We start from the raw sequence: 22,956 nt of genomic DNA, 5'->3' as shown, positions 1-22,956 counted from the left end.
AAAGCAAGCAGGATGCTGCATCAAGGTTTTTTCCAGACTAGAGATGCTCTCTTGTATTTGGAATTAAACTCAGTTTACAATACCATTTTGTGGGATGTTATCACTACTTCAAAAATGCTTTGTATTAGATTTCTTGAACTAGGTAAAGCCAGAGTATAGGGCTAGAACAACATGCAAGCGTTTTGCCTGAAAGAAAAACATTGTGAATGTTTCATTATATAGTCTTTACTTTAAATAGTTGCACAAGTGGTGCTCATTTATACATGCATTAGTAGCACCTTATTTTTCTCTTACACTGCACTGTGTAACACCCAGAGTGAGTAGGGATGTATGATGATGGTGGAGGCAGTGGGGTTTATATTTGTTTCTGGCTTTAGACAAAATATTTCAGCCATCTCAAACATCATTTTAAGTATTAAGTATTTTTGTGCTCCCTTTTAAGATAATAAGTGTTTCATAGTTTTGACTGTTGAACTTTCAAAACACCTTTATGGGATAGCACTATTGTCCTAATTTTACAAATAACTACTTTGTCTTGCTTCCCTGGGTGGCTTGCACAAGGTTATACAAGAATCCTCCGGTGAAATGGGGCATTATATCCAAATGTTCGATGTTTAAAACTTGAAATCTGATTTCTGGATTAACCTGTCCTAACAGAAATGGAAGACCTATACCTTTCCTCCTGAAATTAATTGAATTATAAGTATTAATACTTTGATCTTGATCAATGCTTTTAATTCTGTTTACTGCTTCTTTTTGTTTTTAGGCATGTACTGGTATTGAAAATATTGATGAAGCTATAACGTTGCTTGAACAAAATAACTGGGATTTAGTGGTAAGTATTCTAAGAAAATGACTTCATAGATCAACTTCATGTAACAGTGATGTGCCATCTTGCTGAGACAGCTGTTATCTTTGTCAAATTTAGATGTGTCTTTTATGGCTGGGGCAATCAGGTTATATGCAGATTGTTTCTGGTCTGGTAAAGCTCATTGCCAAGTTAACATGATATTGAGTTGTATATACCCTGCTATGTGCTGATTGTCTTCATACCTTTTTGATTTGTTTTTTTTTTTTTTTTTCCTTTAAATCAATATTGTGTTTAGTTCCCTTTTTGGTTAATTGTATGCATAATTTTATAAGTAGCCTTATTAAGGGTATGATTTTTAGAAGACTTTTTGTGTGTACATGCAAGATATTTGAGGATTTAGGTGTCTGTGGAAGAAATGGAAGGTAAAACAACTACTTCAGTCTGTCTTATGCTTTTAGTTTAAAAATAAGATAGTTGGTTTTCTATTGTTAGTTGTCATGCAGAATTGAGTCAGAAATCAAGGCTCTGTACCTTATTTCGATTTGGTGTTATCCAGACACAGTTAAACACAAACAAAAAAACCAACCAACAAACTAATATTTAGAAAAAAACCTATAATCTATTTTGTCACAAAGTTCAGTGTGCAGGCAAATAGGAAGGAACCCATACAACAAGCAAAATGGTCTTATGTATTTTAAGACTCTATGGGATTATCAGGATAAAGAAACACTATTAATCCATTTTCTTAAGGTTTAAAAGGGTAAAATAGAATAAACTTAATTAAAGAGCAAGTGACCTTATTTTAGATTGTAATACCTTTGCTTTCCTCCTTTTCCTCCCCGCCCCCCCCCCCCCCCCCCCCCCCCCCCCCCCGAGTGATCTTTGGACCAGGTCAGATAATCAGAAAATTATTTTTTTAAAAAATACTATTTTCCTGAAGTTTACTATGGATACAGTTTCAACTGTCTGCCACATTGTGTTCCCAGCATATTGTTTAGAGTGTTCTCTGTGTTAATTATTACAAATTAAGTAGCACTGAGGTTAGTGTGGGGTTTTAAACTGAGTTTGTTAGAATGGATATTGTGTTTCTTTTAAGGCATAACAATTACAATTACATTTAATATTGTAACCTATTTTAAACAAACACTATGTGCTCCAAACCCTTGAAAATAAATGTTTAAAAAGAACGTTGGCCCAAGTATATGGAGTCTTTATTTTGGAATGTCATGGTATAAGTAAGAATGAGACACCAGCGAGCAAAAAAGGGAGTGCGTATCATCACTGTCTTCAAACAGAAAACCCCAAATGTATGCTGACACAGTGGTATAGTTAAAAACATCTTTTGTTGTCACTTAGCATGAGCTGTTTTGAAAATTGAAGTGTTTACAGGAAGGCAAACAATAGCCTTATGCGTTCTGTTCAGGTTGTAAAGTTCTCAATACAATGCATTATGTCAGTTGAACGTGGTTCCAGGGGATCTGCAAATTGTAAGAGAGATGCTTTTCAATAAATGCTTACAGGTGGGATCGAATGAGAGAATTGTAATGAGAAATGGTACAAATAAGGGGATTTGTTTTGATTTTTCTTTTGAGGTTTCGGAATGAGCAGAAAGGGAGAGTGAAGTAGTTTAAAACTAAGAGAATGGCTATAAGAACAGCTTTAAATTCTTGATTTTATTAGTGATGATTAAATGATCTAGAAGTAGAATATAGTGGGAAAAGAAGTAATGACGCAAAATTGCAAGCTTAAAAAAAGCATAGGGCAAGTAAGAAAGGAAAGAAAATTAGGGATGCAAGAGGTACTTCAGGAAAGTACATAATTCTTGAAACTAAAAGAAGATGAATGAGAGGAGTGTCTACAAAAAGGAAATGGTAAGTTGTGGAAGGAAATAAAAATGGGGAGAGTGAAAGTGACGATGATGCCCCAAGGGTCTGTTATTAGTAGAACACTGGCTCCTCTTTATTAAAAGCAGCCGCCTTGTAAAAAAAGGGAGTGAAAACCAGATCATGCCACTCTAACAGGGACTTAGAAACAGAAAAGTGAAGAAAGAGAAGACAAAAGAAATGTGAGTGTAAGAAGAAAAGTAGTTGCTAGCTTGAGTATCAAACATCTCTTTTAGGCAAAGGATTTTAACATTTCAAAAGTACATGAACAAAGGCTCATGACTTATGCAAAATGTAGGATTTTTTGTTACAAAACTAGAAGTACATGAGTGTATGGCCCATGTGTGTTGGGGTTTGGTTTTGGTGTATGTGTATTTGGGGTTTTTTTTATACTTTTTATTCAGTGGTCAGGTACAGACAGTGCTAAGAAATTGGGATGGAGGGAAGGCTTTGTTTTGATTGAACTAAAATGTCTTGGACTTTTTGTAGATGAGATGAAAAGTAAAAAAAAAATCCTTTTGCTTGGCAGTAAATATTTTGCTCAACATAGAACAAAATTTTTTTGTTTGTAAGGAGAAAAAATTTGTGAGTCTTGGTTCACAAATCATGAAGACAGTAGTGAAATAGTGATGATTTTGGAAGGGTTCTTCTGTCATCCTTTGACCACCAGTCTCTTAGGTAAATGGGATGAACATCATTACTGGCTTCTCTAATTTCACTTTGGTTTGTGTGTCTTGTTCAGAGGCTTATTTCAAAGTTTTGATAAACATGATCTATAGTAGTAAAACATAGTCATATAGATGTTCAGGTTTTTTTTCTGGGGGGCTTGTTTTTTTAAAATGTGGATTCCTTCCATGATTTTTGAAGTAAAATCAGAGCTCTGTGTTTGATCAGGAAAGCTTCCGTGAGGCATCCAGGGTAACATGAAGTAGAAAGCTAAACAAGTCCCATTAGGATGTGATCAACCTAAGTTCAGGGACACTTCTACAGTGTTAGGAAAAAACCCAAAACCAGAAGTTGTGGAAGTTCTTGTCTTGAATAGATTGCTTTCGTGCTCTTTATTCAGGCTGTCTGTATCTCAATTCCATTTTCTTGTTTGGGGAAAAAAGTTGTGCACTATCAGAGGCTGTGCTAGGGACCCAGGCTGAAGATTCCCTTGAGCACCTGTTGCTTCTTGAACTCTGAGACTCAACTCAAGGCTGTTGTTATTTCTCTTGGACTTCAGCAAAACAACCAAGAGCAAGTAGTTCTGATGAACTGAAAAGCAGAAGGATCCCAAAACGGAAACAGTGAAATACTTACTGATATAGGCTGACAGAGAAGTATGTAAGAATGCTCAGAGGCAGCAGAAGGTATATAGTTCACAAAACAGGTTTCTAATGTCATGCTGCAAGTACTATGTTTTTGTGTATAATTTCTTTGAAGATTTCTTTGTTTGCATTGATGCAATGTTCCTGTTGCTTGTTTTCTGTATATTTTTTTTCCCCTTGTCTTACTAGTACATTTTAGTACCAGGGGTTAAAATGTCACCAATGTCTTTCCTGTTACTTAAGTGAGTGTTACTGGTTTTTATCTTTTGGACATTTGGTCTTACCTTTAAACAAAGCCAAACCTGAGTGAAGCGTAAGGAACTAGTTTCTTGGTTTAGTTTTTCTAATAGCCCCTTACATTTTTTTGCGAACTCATCTGAATTCTTTTTTCAGTTTAGAAATGAAACATCAGCTACCTATTTTTAAACTTTTAAAGATTACTCACTCCCAGGTAGTCTTCATGTCAGTTTCTCTATATGGGATACTTTAAGACAATATAAACTGCCATTAATTTATCTTTGGCTCGGAACTAAATAAATCAGACTTAAATGTCTCAGAATTGTGTATATGTTCTACAGTGTTCAAATCATGTTTGTAGCTGTTTGAAGTGATACAGGAAGCTGTCTTTCATAACTGGTTGCTAGGCTTTGTTGAAGTGCTTAAAATCAAATTCATCATGAGTGCTGTAGAGGAATTCATATGCAGTAACAGAGTATGAATTGCTTGGTGGGATCATGAAGTTTAATCTTGCCAATAATTAGTTCCCCACTGTTGCATATGACTTGGCTGTTGTGGTGGTCTGCTGCATATACAGCAGCTTAGGGTTTTTTATTAGAACACTGTAGCCTAATTACTAGGCTTATTATAGGCTGGGTGATGAAACGTTTCAGATCTTCTGTGAGATACAGAAGATCAACGTAGATAATATAACAGTCTCTTCAGGGCTTCATCTTTATGTAACCATTCTGCAATAAATGAATCCAACTCTCTTAAGCCTGCCAGGATTGCTGATATGTTATATCCTGCATGTCATTTCTTTAAGCTCTAATAATTTACAATAATTGTTAACATCTGAGGAAAGCAGAAGTTAGGAATTTCTGTCTGTTATAAAGTCTGATGGTTCATAGTTTGCCCATTTAAACTGTGACCTTCTGTTTTGGCATGTGAAGGTAAGAATGACATTATAAATGTATCTTAAACTTTGTGTAAAAACAATAAAATAAAAGTATGAAAAATCCCAACTATGTGTCTGTTGAAATGGTTGTGATGATGGTACGTATTTAGAGGAAATGACCCATTAATGCAAGAATCTATAATCTACTAGACCTTATGCAGTATGGACCTTCCTATATATGAGGTTATTACATAGGTGATAGCTCTTTGCTCTCATGAAATCAAATGCTTGCATGAAACCTGGTGTCCCGTGGCTTTCACAGATTTAATGAAAACCTCAAATACTTCATATGTAGCATGACTTTATATTCTGTATGGGTAATCAAAACAGGTTTTTTGACTGAAAAGCAGGATTCACCATGCTTAATTTTCTTTTTCCAGTATGATCATTTCTGTTGTTACTCCTGGTCACTGATGAAATTTATCTTCTTAAAGCGATGTCAAGCAATACCTATATTACAATGTCTATTGGAAAAGATGTAACAAAAACAATTTTAAATCAAAGGGGAGGGTTATCCCATATTCACTTCACTATAAACGTGTGTATAATGATGATTTAAAAAAAAAAGCGTTTAATTTTCAAAATGACCTTAGTGCCTTTCTGCTATATTGGCTTTGTTATTCTGTATTCTGGTAGGGGCTCAAAGCACAGTGTAACCTCAATAAAACCCGCAGTTCAGTGCACCTGCAGATGTAATGACTTGCAGTCCCTGTCATACACGGCTTCCAAGGGTCAGCTGAGGAAAAAGTGTTTCCGTACCTTGGGAAGAGAAATTATGTATTTTGAACATTTGTTTATATTTATAAAGCTTCAACTCTCAAGTGTAGTTTTTTCTTTTGAACGGATAACTTACACAGAAGATGAGGGGTTTTTACATCTTGCTGTTTAAAACCTCTAAAAAAGAAAAGGCGTTATTTGTCAGACAGGGTTTTTTTTTATGTAAGTACCCATTTTGTTTATATGTTTATAATTACTTCTATGTAATCTTTTGGAAAGAAAGAATAAAAAACAAAACAAGAAAAAAAAAAAAGCACCCCAAAATTTGCAAAGGCCTAACTCATTTTTCTCAGTTGTTTATTTTTTTTCTTTCTGTTGGAGGTGCCAGTTTAGATGGGATTTCTAGGCAGAGAATGGGCCATTGGCTCCTGACATTTATCAACAATCTGTTATTTGTGCCTTTTATTGCTTTCTAACCATTAACTTAAGTTCTTTTGTTACAATGCTTAGTAAATCTCAGTACAAGTTGGTTAAAAACTAATACAGTAACGATGTCTTTTGTTTCTTTTTCTAACTGGTTTGCCCTGCAAAAGCTTTAGTGTGGTTTCTTTGTGCTTTTTTTGATCAATTTGAATTAGTCTGCCTCCAGAAACTAGGTGATTAATTTAAGTTTGGCACATGGCCATTTCTTTTCCTTGAATGTGGGACAGTATTTCATATGTTTAGCAGCTCTTATTTCATTCCAAGTGGGCTGTATTTCAGTGGCTGGAGAACCAGGACTGCATATTATAGTGATGAAGTGCATCCCATTGGCCCCTTTTGTATTGTTGCCCTGTTGTTAGCTTTACTTCAGAGCTGCATGCTGAATGTGGCATATATTTGACAGCACTCGCTATGGGACTAGCGAGAAGCTCATGGTATGCTTGTCTCATTAGGACTAGATCTGAGGGATTTTCGCTGTTGGGAACATGGGCTTATCTCTGTATTAATAACATTCTCCCTGTGGTCAAATGAACAGTCACATCTGCCTGTGGGAACCAGAGGTTTGCAGCCCAATTTTTCTTGTAAGGAGCTTTTAAAGTTTTCTTGTAGACAGGTGTCCTTTTCTAGATCTTGGTGTAATGTTGAACAGGTTGTTGTTGGCTCGGTGGTTTTATGCAGGCTGTCACTGCACTGAGTTGCCTGGACAGCATTCAGAATCCTGCTGCCAGCAGAGTGAAGGAAGAAGGAAGCTCTGCCTTAGGTGCTGACAAGTAGCGTTGGTGGACAGGCATCCCGCTGGCGCAGGCGTCCTGCGGGCACGGTCCCTGTTCTCCAGGAAATACAGGAGTTGCAGGTTTCTTGTCTGTCCAGCTGCAGCATTAATCCCTTCTAGTAGGACACAGTTAAATTGTATGTGGACTTTTCTTTTACAAAGGACTACAGAAATTCCTTTTGGAAGTCTTCAGTGTACTTTCTATTATATTAGGAATCCTTGCTTGCAAAAATGGTTTGATTTAGGATTCTTTGTATTTCCAGCTTTCTGCAGCTCTCAAAGTGACACTTCTGTGTCTTTGAGTAGGCTCAGGTGCATGCTGTGTATTTTATCCAGCTGGGTGGTAGCAAAGAAGACCAGCTAATTCTTAAACCCCCCCATTATTATTAAATGTTTTATTTACTTACGAACGACTTGATCTTGGGTAAAACAGATTTTTCCTTTTTGTATATTTTCTACATTGAAGACTGTATGAAATGTGCATTTCTTTAGGCAGTTGTAAGCATGGTATGGCTTTCCACATGGCTGTATGCACATTCATCTATTAGACAAAACAAAACACCATCACTAATACATGTGGAGGAAATAATCTTTTACTTGCAGAATGCAGGATAAGAGTGCTGCTCTGTCACCTCAGCAGTGCGCTTCAAGAAAGGAAGATTACCTCTGCTAGCAGCAAGCTAGCCCAGTCTTTGTGGTCATACCAAATCCAAACTGCTTTCTTCTGAGACTTTTAATAATGGTGCTAGTTGATACCTCAGGTGATGCAGGAAAGTGTTCACTGTATTGGCACTGTGACAAGTCATTTCACATGACTTTGATGAGAGCACAGAATTGCAGTTGGTCCCATTGTGTCTCTGCATCGGTCTTGGTCTGTTGCCAGCAAGTGGTCTGTTGGACATCAGAAAACGGTCAACAGAGCAACTACAGTTTAAAATAAAATGGAGCCAAACCCAACAGAAATGTCATATACATGTTCTGATACATGCAAGCAAGGAAAAAACATACTAAGGGAGAATAAAAGTAGCAGATGTCTGACTTGTACATTCTAAACTTTGATTATTTTCAATAAAACTATCATTTTATTACATAGGTTGGTCTCTTGGATTCATTCCCCCCCCCCCCCCCCCCCTCAAAAAAAAAAAAAACAAAAACTTTGGGCTTTGGTTTTGTTTTCTTGTCTGGATGACCTTTGCCCTTTCACAAGAGGTTGAGAAACGCTGCTTGGATCACGTTAACATTGCCATATCTTGTGATTTTTATAAGGAAACACATGAAAGCTGTAATCAAGGCTGTAGGTGCTGATATGATGTAAATATCCAAGAACCTTAAGTTTCACAGTTTTCCCCCTATAAAAAAGGAGCGTGGGAAGGGGGAAGTCTCTGGCTTGTCTGTAGAGGAAGATTTGAAAGCTGAAATTGTTTTTCTCATCTGTAGTCTGCTATCCCAAAACTTCATTAGTTTCCAACAGATCTTGCCTGGGACTCTTCAGGTAGAAGAACTCCTCTCAAAGCACACTTTACCCCAACAAATAATAGCTAAATTGTGTACTAGACCCAGAGGGATGTTTAGCTGCTTCAGTTTATTTCTGTGTTTTTTTGTTTTTTGGTCCTAAGGCAAGTGAATGTGTAAGAAATGCAAACTCTTCTTCCCCCATCCCTGAGGAAATTACTGCGTCTCCTTCCCAGGGCAAAGCCTTGTCAGAGAAAGATTGTTTGGGAATTTAAGGAAAACAGTTTTAATTTCTTTAAATTGCTCCTCTGCTGATACATGGTGCTTACTTTGTGAAAAAAGTCTTGACGGCCTCAGAGCTTGGGAAGACCTGAGCTGTCATTATAGAAAACTGGTGCTGAGCAGCATCATTCTTGTCTCCTATTTTCAAGGCACTGCTGAAATATTCGCATTATGGGATCACTTATTTAGTAGGTGACTAACTGTATTTAGGGCTCACTTTCATTCTACCATGTTTAAATGGATTGAGGCCAAGGGATGTGCAGTTTGCAACTTAATGGAAACCATGAATTAGGGTTAAATATATCAATTATTTTGTCATTCAATTTGAAGGCAGTCATTTGGGAGGATGAAAAAATTGGTAACTCTCAGAGGTAGGGATTTTTTTAATTTAAGGCAGTTAAGAGTCATGGCTTTAAACATGTTTTCTTTAGTGCTGTTTCACCTCTGCTTTGCAGTTTTGTTGATTCATCAGAAGGCACTAATTCTCGTGTTGCTGACTGAAGGAAGATGTAATGGGGGGTGTATCTTTGTCACAAGGTAAAACTGGTATAGCTTGGGCAGAGTGTCTTCTAGATAAACATGTTTTTGTTCCTGTTAAACTAGAATAGTTCTTCAGTATCTGTGAAGAAATCAGTGTCTTTCACCACTTTATAATTTTAGCAAATGCAATGGGTAACTTGCAATATAGTAGATAGTTTTCTAGATCCTAAGGGGATTATGGTAATCTAAAATAGTTTCTTTTGTTTCATAACTATTGATTTTAATTTTTCTAATAGAACGTCTGCTTTATTCACTAGAGGGTAACAAAGGTATTGCGATTATGTATTTTAAGTCTGTATTTTATAGCCATGTTGCTGTCATGATGCACATTAAACTGTTATGAGGGCAGAGGAGACTTTTACCTAAAACTTTACTGCCAACATTGTAAAGTAACTAACTAACCAAATAACAGTTAGAATTTAGTTACTTCAGAAATAAGCTTCTGAAGTTTTTCTTGCACAGTGATCGATCAAGCAGTGGGATTAATAAACTTAGGTTTCTGTTTGTTGAAAAAGACTCTCGTTTACTGTAATAGAGAGTTTTGTGTTCTGAGAATAACCAAAGAGGGCACCCAAGATCACAGTAGTACCTGGTAGTATTGCTCTAGCTATATGGATGCATTACCCACCTGCCTTACATTTTACAGATAGTTATTTTCAGAGGCTGGTACCTCTGTATTGGCAATTTCTATGAAGATTGCTTAGCATTAATTTGTCCTGAGACATTCAAATTTAAGACCAATTTTCTGGAATACATTAGTAGTGAAGTGGCTGGTAATGGGGTATCTGTAAGTTGTTTGCAGTATATATTACTCTTGACTAGTTGAACTGAGAACTGCATACATCTTATAAACGCTTGAGAAGTGATTACTGTGCCACGGATCATGCTAGGAATGTATGAATAGGAGAAAAAAGTAGTAAATTATTTGAACCAGCACCAGTGCCAATGCTGTGACTATTTTGCAAGTGAACTTTAATTGTGAAAGATTTTACCACAGTCCTCTAGACCCATCAAGCTTTCAAAGCAGAGTATTATACAAACGGATTTACTTACAATACTGTTGAATATCTTAACCGTTCTGTCCTAGTTTTATTTAAAAAAACCCTCTCCTTAGCTGGTCCTGGAAGACCTGGGTTGCTGCAGCACCAGCAGTGTAGCATAGGTTGTTGAGAGGTGTGAGAAATACTGTGAGACAAGTTGTAGGTTACATGCTTTGGCTTGGGATTTTCTGGTTTCCAAACTTTTAAGCTAAATCTTGCATAATTATTCTTTTATTATGGATTAGTGATTAGGCAGTCTGCTGACTATGGTTAGGGTAATTTGAATGCTGTCATATAAAATGTTTCACGTTATTACAGCTTTTCAGTGAAGGAGCCTTTGTCTGTAGGCAGTACATCCAGGACTTTTTGGATTGACTTGTGTCCTGAGTTTTCATCCCTGATAGCACTTGCTAAGAGTTAGTATGTGATAACAATGAGTGCTTTATTTATTTATTTGGTTGGTTTTAATTATTGTTCTTTTTAAGCCTGAACAAAAAGTATGTTGTCACAGGGTAACTATCACCAGCCTGTGCATTTCAGTGTTGTAATTCAAATTCACAAATAATTGGGAGAGGGGTAGAAATGTGGGAGTTCAGTACACCCATAATTTTTTCAGGCATAGCCTTTGTTTTGTCTGACTCTTGCTGTCTAGCTTAATGTTTTAAGGACTAACAAAATATGTTTTGATATCAAGCATAAGCATTCATTTCTGTTAGAAGGTGAAAGCAGTATTGGTGTAAAAAATCTGTGATGTTAAAGACTAGGATCAAGATACATACGTGTGTGTCAAGGTAGCAGACACGTCATGGTCTGCTCTTCTCCCTTTCTATATGAGTAAGTGGTAAGTGGATGGTCCAGAGTGGGTTATTTGCCTTTGTTCCTGCTGAAACAGAGTTTCAGCTTGGATGGATGCTGATCCATAAGCTTCTTATAAATCTGTTCATGTTACTTAGTTTTGTTATGCTAGGAAAATACATCCAGTTATTAATTTATTATTAAGATTGTGCTTTGTTTGGGGAATAATGCAGTGACAATATAAAATTAAAGAACTGTGTGAAATGTGGTGTGTGTGTGTGTGTCCCGGATGATAGAAGTATATCTAACTGTTGAAAGGCTTCCTAGTGAATTTCGGTATGTTGTAAGAACTACAGGAAAAAGTTTGCTGAAGCCACCAAAGTAGTAGGGAGAAATGGGAAACCACATCTAGAGTGCTAATTGTAAACTATTTCAACGCATGCTCTCTTGCTGATGAAGTGAATCATCTGTGTGAATATATTCATGTGGCATTTTTTGATGAAATGTTAAATTTTTTGCTTTATTAGCAATTCTATTGTTTTGCAGCTTTTCATGAAGTATATTTGTTGTAAAGAAAGCAAGCTGAAATAAAGCAGAATGCATAGAAGACATTTCATTGTACTTCAATTACAGCTTTTGGTTAAATTTTAACCACGATGGGGACAAATGTTGGCATTCTGTAAAAACTTTGTGGGTGTAACTTCACGTCTAGCACTTGGAAATACTTTGAGACTTGCAAAGCTGGGGAAACGCCAGCAAGTATAACACAAGCTACAGGAAAAAGCTGACTCATTTCTTTGCCTTGAAAAGCCTGCCAAAGATAACAAAGGTAGAGGTTGCTTCTGTTACTACTGGGGCACAATTCGTAATTTAAAAAAATTAAATATTACTGCATTCATTTAAAAATAAAAAACAAATATTTTTTTTTAAACTTAAACTCATAGCAGTCAGTACTCGTTAAAGTAATGGTTTCAAACTAGCTGTGTGTGTAGGAAGGTGATAGTGTATCTTGTTTGTAAAAAAACCCCCTGGTCTAGAATAATTGGTATTTCTGCAGGAGGTTTCATGGAATTTCTTGTTTAGAATAACAGACTGCAGCCTTGCCTGTGACAGGCAAGATGTGGTAGTTGTATAAAGCTGCACAGCAGCCATGTTCCTCTGCTTGGGAATCTCATCATACAATCTCGATGTCTTGGGGCAGAAAGAAGTGATTGTATTTACTACAGCTGATTTCAACAAACCTTTATTTTATTAATCCAAATTGACTGCAGTATTTGAGTAATACTTGCAGTATGTTTTTGTCAGCATCAGTTAGTAAAGCTTCTGCTGTTTATTTCCAAATTTAGTACTTCGTTGTTGTAAACTGTTAACAAGAAAAGTCTATGCATAGCCTTTCTTTTTATCCAGTTTCCTGAAATCACAGTATCAGCAGGTCAGAACAAATGTTTTGACACATCTACATCTGGCATTCCCTGTTATGATCAGTTCTGTTGGAAACACAACCCCAAATTAGTATTTGCCAAAAAGGTTATTAGGGGAACATTATTTCAAAACATACACTGTTATTACTGAAATGTATGCATACAGCAGAACCGTGCAAGTTAGTTTCATGGCAAGAAATACTTCCATGCTCAAAAGGAACTAATAAGTCTTTGTGCTTCCCCTGTTTTGCTTTGCTGTTATATATAAAAGTATGTTCCTTTGTCACGCAGATTATACTTTGGAAGCAATTTAAAATTCACTTTTGCTTTTTTTATCTTTTTGTGCATGTTTTGTCTCACTAACTATTTTCCTTTACTGATTATAATTTAATTATTTATTTTTTCCTTTTTGGATAACATTTGTTTGGTTTTGGGTTTTGTTTCCTGGTTTTCTTTTTGTTTGTGTTTTGTGTGTTTTGTGGTTGTTTTTTTTTTTTTTTTTAAAGCACCCCGTGGTACAAAGCGTTTGGAGTTTTATCAACCATTTATTTTGTTTGAATACCAAATAAAATAATGGATTTTAAATCTTTAGGATAAGCAATTTATCATGTGAAAGCAACAAGATTAGAGTAAGAATATTGTATTTCAGGGGAAATATCACATTTAGCCCAAATTAGTAGTAGTATTAATTGAAATGGAATTAAAATTGAAAACAGAGTAGTATAAATGACCCTTTTATGCTGTGGAAGTATATCATAAAATAGAAAAAGATAAGAAATGCTTTTTCTAGTATATTATAGATTGCTTACTGAGGGCCTTTTAGTATATTTCATTACATTTCTACCTTTTAAAACACATGATTAGTTTGTTTGAATTCAGCAAATCTTGAGTGAGCCTCAAGCAGGATGGATTGATAGGACAGAGGAATCCTGGCTGATATTTCCAAAATCGAACAGTTATATATATTTTTTTTATTTTACAGAACTCAAAAACCACAGTACATTTGTCTTGCACGTCATTTCTCTCTCTTGTGAAGTTTTCTGTGTAGGTTTTGGTGTTGTATCCACTTGTGTAATCAGACTTGAGGAATAAGCCTAAGATTAAATGCTGAAGGGGTCAGGCAAGTATTAAAATAGGCTTGTATTTGTTTTGTAGTGTGAAACAACAAAACCAACATTTTTTTGGCTATATTTTGAAATACAGTCCTAAAAACTGGTAGCACCCCTTCCTCTAAGACGGTGAGCTGTCTTTGCTTCTGCTAATGTAGAAAACGGCGTGGGGTAAACTTTCTGAATTTCTGATTTGAGAGAAATTGTTTTTGTATCAAGGAGACATTAAATATATAACAGGAAGAAAAGGCAAAATGAACAGGAAAGACCCAAAATGCAGAACTTAGGGTTTTTAGCTTACCAGACATTTTAAACCAGAAGTAAAAATCTATGAGCTGTAGCATTTGAGGAAGAATATAGAGTTTTGAAAGTCATAATAGATTAATCCTTCCATCGAAAAAGGCTCTTACTGAGTTTCATAAAAATAATAAATATGTGGGTTGTGAGGTTATTTGATTAAGTGGAATGCAACAAGAAATTATAATTACTATAAATCTGAATGTGTCAGACCTACAGAAAATTGGGGGTTTGGAAGAAAATGCCCTGTGAGCAAGTTACTCCATTATATTTCCCTGTGACTTTCTGAAGCAGTTGATACTTTTTGGTTGGTCATCTTTGGATTTTGGATTAAATTATTTGCTATGGCAGTTCCTATTACCCTATGTCTGTGTCTCATTCATATATTGTGTTTGTTTAATGTAAACCTTCTCAATTTTTAGCTAAACAAATGTAAAGCTCTGTGTGGACTTTATTAAATAGACTGAAGTGGACTTGCTGAATTCAGTCAAACATAAATAAGGCTTTTAAAACTCTGTGCAAGCTGATTCATACATAAACTCGTACTGGTTGCATTAAGCTGATATCGTTATCTCAATAAAATTTGTGCAGTGTTCACATATGCACAGTATTTACATCTCTCCAGCCTCTTCTTCTGGAAGGGTTGTGTTCCCAGCACCGTGTTGCTTGAACTTATTTCTTCTTTTGCTTAAATATGTGTTTTCTAATACCCTGTTTTGGAAAACTGATCTTACATCTTGCTTTGTTGAAAGGTCTTGCTCTTCATTGGGCTAGAGGGTTGAATGGGGAAGGTTTTAAAGGATCTGTATCTAGGGTAGGATCAGTATCTGTCAGCCAAAACCGTTACGTGGTATGGAAATTGGAAGGGAGAGGGGACGAGAGGTAGCCATGGAGAAAGATCTTCTCTCACCTTACCCACTGCAAAAGCCTTCAACTGTGCTTTTGGCGGTTAACTCTTAATGCTTCTAAACATCACTCTTAAATTCTGGAAATTTAAGAACTACCTTCCTTCTGTAGTTCATGAAGAGGAAGGAATTCCCTGCCCCATTTGAATATACAATCAGTATAGGTAGACCTCTGCTTAAGTAACATGATTAGCAGATCCAGTTTGTCTTCAAACAGTGATAACCACTGAGTGTTTTAAACTAGGGAGTTTAATGTTTGTGCTATCTAAAATACCAGTTTGTTCTTAATTATTTGTAAGACCCTCATCCCTCTGGGATGCATGGTGGATAAACTGTAAGATGTGCTTAATTGCTTTTAAATGGTTAGTACCACAATTGTATATTTTGAGAGAAGTCATCAACATAGTTGCTTTATCGTATTATTAAGAAATGGTGGTTCTTGGTTTTCTCACTAAGACTGTTTTGTACTCATAAAAGATGGTCACATTTAGTCAGAACTGACTAATCTATTTAAGTTAATATTCCCTTGAGGAAAAGCTTTAAATTTCAGTTTGCTTCACAATGTTCTTTAGGCACTGAAATAATTTCAGTCCATTTGTAGAATACCACAGAGCTGCTGGGTTGCCCAAACTGTTAATGAATGTGGTAACCTTTCATTAACCCTGTTGCTTTGTTGTTTCCAATGTTTGCAGGAAACAAAGTTGGATTGAATAAATTTTGATACTGTAATTTGGAAGCTTGCTGCTGAAACAAACATGAGAAGAGTATTGCTACATTGAACCTTTGTAACTGGCTCTCATCAGTCCAGTATTACATCATATTCCTGTCTTCCCATTCACTTTTAAATAGGCAGGATTTTCAGTAATGTTTATCAATATATCCTATACAGTTGGATGATGGAGTCACAGACTGCTTGAGATTCAAAGTTATTTCTGGACATCAGTCTGGTCCAAAGCAGGTGCAATTAGATCAGGTCATGCAGTGTTTAATAAATTCTTAAATAAACTGCTTCAATTCCTGGGTATATGACTGATGTCTCTAAACAAAATGTATAAATCAAGAATAACTAAATTTGGCTTATAATTTCCTAAAACAAATTGTGGGCCTGGAAGTTGTTTGAATGTTGTTATCAAAGCAGTAATTATGTCCTGGCTTCTATTCCTCTGTTCCAAGTTTGAACAGTGTTAATGGTAGAGTTTGTATATGGATAGCACTGAGACACACCTAAGATTCTTGGCTTTAGGAAAAATTTCATGAAACCCCTATAACTTTCCATTTAAGGTGAGCTTTACTCTTTAAATAGTGATAACATTAGAACAGGCAAATACCCATCTGAACTGTGGTATCCAGTATCCAGCGGTGACACTTGTGGATATACAGCATGAGAACAGTGTAAGCATGGAGTGCTAATTCCCTGGTAGCAGTCTAAGCAACAGGTTATTGGAAGCTGAAGAAATTTTCTGAGCCAGACATGGTATCTTTGTATTTAATAAATCACAAATAGATTTAACGCACTGAAATTGTTTCAAGGGCAATACATCTTTTAATTACTGTATATTAGTCACACAGGCCATTTTTGATGATCAAATGATCCCTGTTTGGAAAGACGAAAAAAAAAAAAACCCAACAAAAAACCAAAAAAAATCCCCACAACTTTGAATGTTTGATTAACCATAGAGACTTGACCCTCTCTCAAAGGGGACTGACACTGGGGAGGAACAGCCTGGAACAGATCTTGCCTTAATAACTTGTTATTTTTAATTTTTTTTTTTCAATAGTCACAATCTTTCTCCTATGAAATTCTAAAGCAGATGGTTGTTCCTTTTTCTTAGTTTCTTTTCAGGGTCTACTTACAGATGTTTTTCAAGAACATGGATATTTAATATTTATGCAATATCTACATGTGCACTGCTGCCATTTGCTATCTATATAATTTTAGTCTTCCATCTTGCTTAACAAACAGTGTCCAGACTCTTTATTTTTACAGTGTGGTTAATAGAGGTCTTTCCATCAAAAAAAGTACATAATGCTGCTGCTGTTTTTTCTTACTGCAATGCCCCTTAAATGTCATCAAGTTTACAAAACTGGGGATGTGAACAAGTGAGTTATTCAGTTTTAAAGAAAATAGCTTGGAGCCTCTATCGTATTTAACCCAACTGGGCTTAGAAGAAGTTTGAGCTGATTTAATCCTCTGAGACAGAGACATGAGCTTTGACAGAAGAAGTGTGGAAATGCCAAAGTGTGTTATATTTCTTCATGGCTGAAGCAGCTTCTTTTTCTCCCAGTAAAGAGAATTCTTTTGCACCATCAGATCATTATTAGTGTAGGTCCTGTGGTACAAAACCCTGTATTTGCTCTCTGTATCCTATAGATGCAAAATGAAGGCTATTATTGTCTTTCAGCCAGCTTTACCTGTTGATTGACAGGAATGAAATGTATATTGCTGAGGAGTATGGCAGGGTAAAGCCAATACAGGAAAAAGCCAAACAAACCAAAGCCTCCCACCTTTTTCTGGAGGTTTACTAGATGAAAATGATCAAGAGCTATGTGTGACTGCAAAAACCACAATGGTGATAAATGAGACACATGGTTAAAAAGAAACCACTGGTTATTGCCATGCATGGTGGATAAACTGATTTAAAACCTGATCCGGTAGGAAGCTTTGTTTTCACTGTAATTTGGTGTAGCTTCATGGGTAGTTGCTGTAGCTTGTAGATACTGGTGACCCTTTTCCTTGTCTGCTTTTTTTGCTATTATTTGTGGAATATTTGTTTCTAAATACATAAATCTTATTGCAATATCATAGTTACTTAGCAGAGTTCAGCAGTAATACTTTTTGACTTTATGTAGCCTTATCTATTAATGGAAATTGAAAAAAAACCAACCCCGTGTTTATATATTCAGAAAAAAAGAAACCATAGCCTTTAAATCTTGATTTAATCTATTTTTATGTTGATTGAGCACTTACTTAAGCTGTTGTTTGTTTTGTTTTGTTTTTAATGTCACTCTGTAAAAATGATGTTGATAGGTGATGACTGTCCTTAGTTCTGCAGCCTCCTAGAGTACCAGGGAATCTATGAGCTTCAAAACATCAGTGTTCTCCTCTTCATCAGGGACTAGACACTCGTACACCAGCTATTCTGGCCAATAGGTCAGGTATAGCTGACATATGAAAGCAGATATTAGAAGCTGTGACAGTAGAAATGCATGAATCACTGCTGGTACAGCAGAAAAAGATTAGTGGGATACTACAAGCTCTCTTTAATCTCACTGTTAAGCCTAACAAATATGTGCCTGTGAACACAATAGTGATTATAAAGATCATCAAAGAGCAGAAATCGAATCAGTCTTTTGGGGTCTGTTTTTTCTCCTCTCTAGATATTTTTGGAATTCTTTCTCCTTCCTTCTCAAATTCCCTCCTGTGCTATTCCACCTTATCTGCCCACTGCTGGGCTAGGATTAAAAGCCTGAAGTTAGGTAGGGTTCTGACATCTTTACTCCAATATCTTCTAACAATAATCAGAATGAAGTTTAATCAGCTGAGGAGTGAAATGTGTAAGTAGTCTTCAGCAGCTCACATGGTGTCACTTTCACTGCCCCTTAATCTGAAAAATCCTAGTGATGGGATCATTTTAAAACACTTTTTTGGTGCTGTAAAGTTGTCTGAAATAAGTTGTCTTCTGAATACTGTTGAAGAGAGTCTTACTTGCTTTCCAAGTTTTTCTCTCATCCTGACTTACATATAACTTCAAAATTTATACAAACCTCTATAGCATCAGATGTGCTGGAAATGCATTAAAGCTTTGTGCAATGCAGAACGGAGCAATGCCGTAACAGGTTGAGAAAGACAGTTTTGTCAGCAGTGGGGTTTTGAACTTGTAGCTGGGGTGTGTTATTATTTTAAAAAGAATGCATTTTAATATGAGATAGAATTAATGCAGATATTTTTATAGGTAATAGTTCTGTAGTTTCAAATAAAACCGAATCTGAATGCAGCTTGGTAGCATTGTACTTATACTTCTATAAGTAATATTTTGTTCTGATGATCTGGACATCACGGAACGATATTTAACCACATAAATCTTACTTCCTCTTCTACTTGAAGATTGTTTGTTTTTTGGGGATAGTAATTTCTGTGAGTCCCTGGAACATGAGGACTTCTAAGAGGCTAAATGATGTGAGGTAGAAGCAGGTTGCCTGGAAGGCATAGGTGTGATCGAGGCATGTGTCCTGTTGAGTAGCTGTTTGCACCAACTTTAGCAATTTGTGAGCATGTCAGGCTTGTGACATGCCGTGTGTGTGTGGCTGTGTGGGTTTATAGGTTTGTGCAGGTCTGATACTTCTGGGAAACACTAGGTTATCTGTGTACGTGCTGTCTGGCTGCCTTGTCTGTGCTGTTAGCTTGATGTATTTGAAAGCAGTATGTTCACTGTATGTATGTACCAAGTGTACAAAGTGTTAGATTTACTGGACGTGGGCCATGCAGTTTATTCCTGTTGCATTCCACCTGGGAAATCCGTTGCACTCTCATAGGAGTGTGAGCTTCAGTTCATGTTTGTTTGCGCTTAGATATGGTTTTTAATTTATGCAGGTACTTTGACAGTATTGTTCACCAAGAATGCTCACTGAATGGAGAACGTTTTATGCCATATTTTAAAGCAAGCTCATCACTTTTAAAAACTTACTATAGAAGTTCTCGTGTGTTTTTGCTGCTCTGTATCCTTGACTCAAAACTTGTTTTCTCTTTTCAGGCAGCTATAAATGGTGTAATACCACAAGAAAACGGCATTCTACAAAGGTAAGCACAGAAGACTGGAGTAGTACACAGAGAGAATGCTGCTGGGTAATCGTTACATTTTTTTGTTCCTGAATCCTAAGATGATGAAGTAATTATCCTTTTAAAGCAGTTTCTGGAGCCACAAATACTGTTCCTGGCAAAGCTGATTTAATATTCAATTTTTGCTATACTGGCGGAGGACCAGCTTGAATGCCTGTTCAAATTAATTTCTATCTTGAATTAATTGGGTTTGGGGTCATTCTGTGCAGGATTGTCTCTTTACTGAGCCTAGACTTTGGTATGCTTTCTTGGATGTTAGGACTTGGTGGTTTTTTGTTGGTGTTTTGGTTGTTTTTTTGTTGTTGTGGTTTTTTTGGTTGTTCCCCCCCGTTCCCGTGTCCTGTCCCATCTGTCCCCAGTCCCCATCCCCGCGTCTCCCCTACCCCGATCAAAAAATTTGCAAGGCAAGTCTACAGGTGTTCCTGGCTAAGTATTTTCTTTTTCCTTATGCGTTTTTAAGGGTGTTAATATTCTGTACTTCCCTGTCCCCAGCCAAAAATCTTTGTATTTTTGTAGCTTTTTAAAAAATTGAATTACAAGCAGCAGATACTGTGTTAGATAAGGTAAGCTTGCTTCCTTCTAAAATTAGCTTTACTGATTTTCTTTCAGCTTCTGAATTAAATTTTGGCTTGTATACTGATGCCTGGATATCTTGATGTTACTGAAGGATGAGGTTGTAAGTGCTGATGAGGCAATTGGAAACAGCAGAACAGGAATTGAATTACTTGAGAGAGACAGTAAAATAGTGCTTAAATTTTTGTTTAGAAACATACTCACTGTACTCTTTGAAAAAAATTATTTTAATGATGAGAAGAGATAAATAATGTAGGTAAAGTGGTGTTTTGGCATCTGTTAATACTTACAAAAGCTGTCATCAGAGTCAGTTTTTAGTTAATAGAATCATAGAATGGTTTGGGTTGGAAGGGACCTTAAAGATCACCTAGTTGCAGCCCCCCTGCCACGGGCAGGGACACCTTCCACCAGACCAGGTTGCTCCAAGCCCCATCCAGCCTGGCCTTGAACACTGCCAGGGATGGGGCATCCACAGCTGCTCTGGGCAGCCTGTGCCAGTGGCTCACTGTCCTCGCAGTAAAGAATTTCTTCCCAATATCTAATCTAAGTCTAACCTCTCTTAGTTTAAAACCATTACACCTTGTCCTGTTGCTACAGGCCCTACAAAAAAGTTTGTCCTTATCTTTCTGGTAGGCCCCCTTTAGGTGCTGGGTGGCTGCTATAAGGTATCCCTGGAGCCTTCTCTTCTCCAGGCTGAACAACCCCAACTCTCTCAGCCTGGCTGCATCGGAGAGTTGCTCCAGCCCTCTGATCATCTTCATGGCCCTCTTCTGGGCCCATTCCATAAGGTCCATGCCCTTTTTTATGCTGGGGGCCCCAGAGCTGAATGCAGCACTCCAGGTCAGGCCTCGCAAGAGCAGAATAGAAGCGGAGAATCTTCTCCCTCGACCTGCTGGCCAAACTTGTGATGCAGCCCAGGATACCGTTGGCTTTCTGGACTGCAAATGCACATTGCTGGGTCATATTGAGCTTCTCCACCAACACCCACAAGTCCTCCGAAGGGCTGCTCTCAGTCCATTCTCTGCCCAGCCTGTGTTTGTGCTTGGGATTGCCCTGACCCACGTGCAGGACCTCACACTTGTCCTTGTTGAGCTTCTTGAGGTTCACTTGGACCCACCCCTCAAGCCTGTCAAAGTTCTTCTGGATAGCGTCCCTTCCCTCCAGCATGTTGACTGCACCACTCAGTTCGGTGTTGGTCTTTTTGATTTGGGTTAAAAGCTTGTTTGCTTAGTGAAGTTACTAGTTGTTTATTTACCATCAGGCCTACCTAGTCCATTTGAGATCAAGTCTCAGTTGTGTTGAGCAGTCTTTCTACCTATGTTAGTAGGTCCTGACCTCAAATCATTTATATTCAAAATAGCAGAATGTTTGGAACCATTTGGTCAGGGGGAAGGAGCTGGGGAGTCATCATGCCTGACTTAGCTAACAAGGTTGTCCAGTGTCCACCCACTTACAGCTTTTTTCCACGCTAATTTATTATTTTTTAGAAATGGTTAGACAGTCAAATGTCCAATCTTTTTTTTTCTTCCAATGAAAGTGGTTTAAAAGGAGGCTTAGAAGAGTTAGAAACCTAGTTTCCAGTGGTTTTCAGATGAGGCTTATTTTACTGATAGGAGGCTTTTGATGTCCCAGTAGAGGTTGCCAGTCAGTTATGTAGGATGCCTTTTGTGGTGGAATCAAGCAGAATTAATACAACTGGACTTGAAGTAAGTTAATTTCTTGAAGGGAAAAAAGAATTGTTTTGTAATTCAGTTACATTGTGTAATAATAATAAAAAAAAAGTCCAGTCCTGAGAATCAGGATATTCAGTGCATCTTGGGTTCTGTTAACAAAATTTAGTACTTTATTCATAGTTGACCATCAGATTTGAGACAATAACATATCACTCAGTATTCATACTTTTTTAAATCCTGAAAATAAGACAGTTTCCTGTACTATTTAGACCTCTGAAGTGGGTCTTTGACCTTTGAGCGTGGGCCCTTGTAGATGGGAATTCATCCTTCTGAGCTTGCTGATGTGAGAAGTGGAGACCCTTGTTTTACAAGCATAACATGTTTTTCTTTTTCAAATGTGGAAGGTACAGTGATGGGATTTGCAACAGCTGTGTATAATTTCTGCACTTCTGTGATATGCACACCATCCACATTTACACCTTTTTATGTTCAGGCCTCTTCTGGATGACAGATTTGGCTTGCTATGAGAAGGATTTGCATTGAGAGATACTGTGGTATCTTCCAAGGACAGAATGCATTTTTCAAAGAAGTTCTGTTTAAGAATGGAAATGAGACCACTTACATCTCAGCATTTCCTAAATCCTTCTTTGCTCAACTTCCATTCTTCCAGTGCATACATTTTATTAGCTTGCATCCTCCATCATGATACACTGTAACTACCCAGCACAGATAATCTTCCTGATAAGAACATCTGTAAGGCAAAGCTCCAGGCTTACCCTATGAAGTTTCTAGCCTTCCAAATTTAATTCCTGTACATCACAGGGGATTTTTTGCTTGGAGTAATGTTCCTTAAATTTCATGTTTTGTTACCTTTGTTTCTAA

The 22,956-nt window shown here is 36.9% G+C and overlaps 1 protein-coding gene across 1 annotated transcript in view; it reads left to right on the top strand.

The window, feature by feature from the left end:
• FAF1 (Fas associated factor 1) overlaps nucleotides 1-22,956 on the top strand; it is a 171,236-nt gene that overhangs the window by 16,015 nt on the left and 132,265 nt on the right. The window contains exons 2-3 of the mRNA XM_005231694.4: nucleotides 767-835; nucleotides 19,743-19,789. Coding sequence (XP_005231751.2) covers nucleotides 767-835; nucleotides 19,743-19,789 — 116 coding nt within the window. The remainder of the gene's footprint in view (nucleotides 1-766; nucleotides 836-19,742; nucleotides 19,790-22,956) is intronic.

The sequence above is a fragment of the Falco peregrinus genome, chromosome 10 (assembly GCF_023634155.1).
Source record: "Falco peregrinus isolate bFalPer1 chromosome 10, bFalPer1.pri, whole genome shotgun sequence".
NCBI lineage: Eukaryota > Metazoa > Chordata > Aves > Falconiformes > Falconidae > Falco > Falco peregrinus.
The sequence above is the reverse complement of the archived record's forward strand: the minus strand, read 5'-3'. Positions and strand labels throughout refer to the sequence as shown.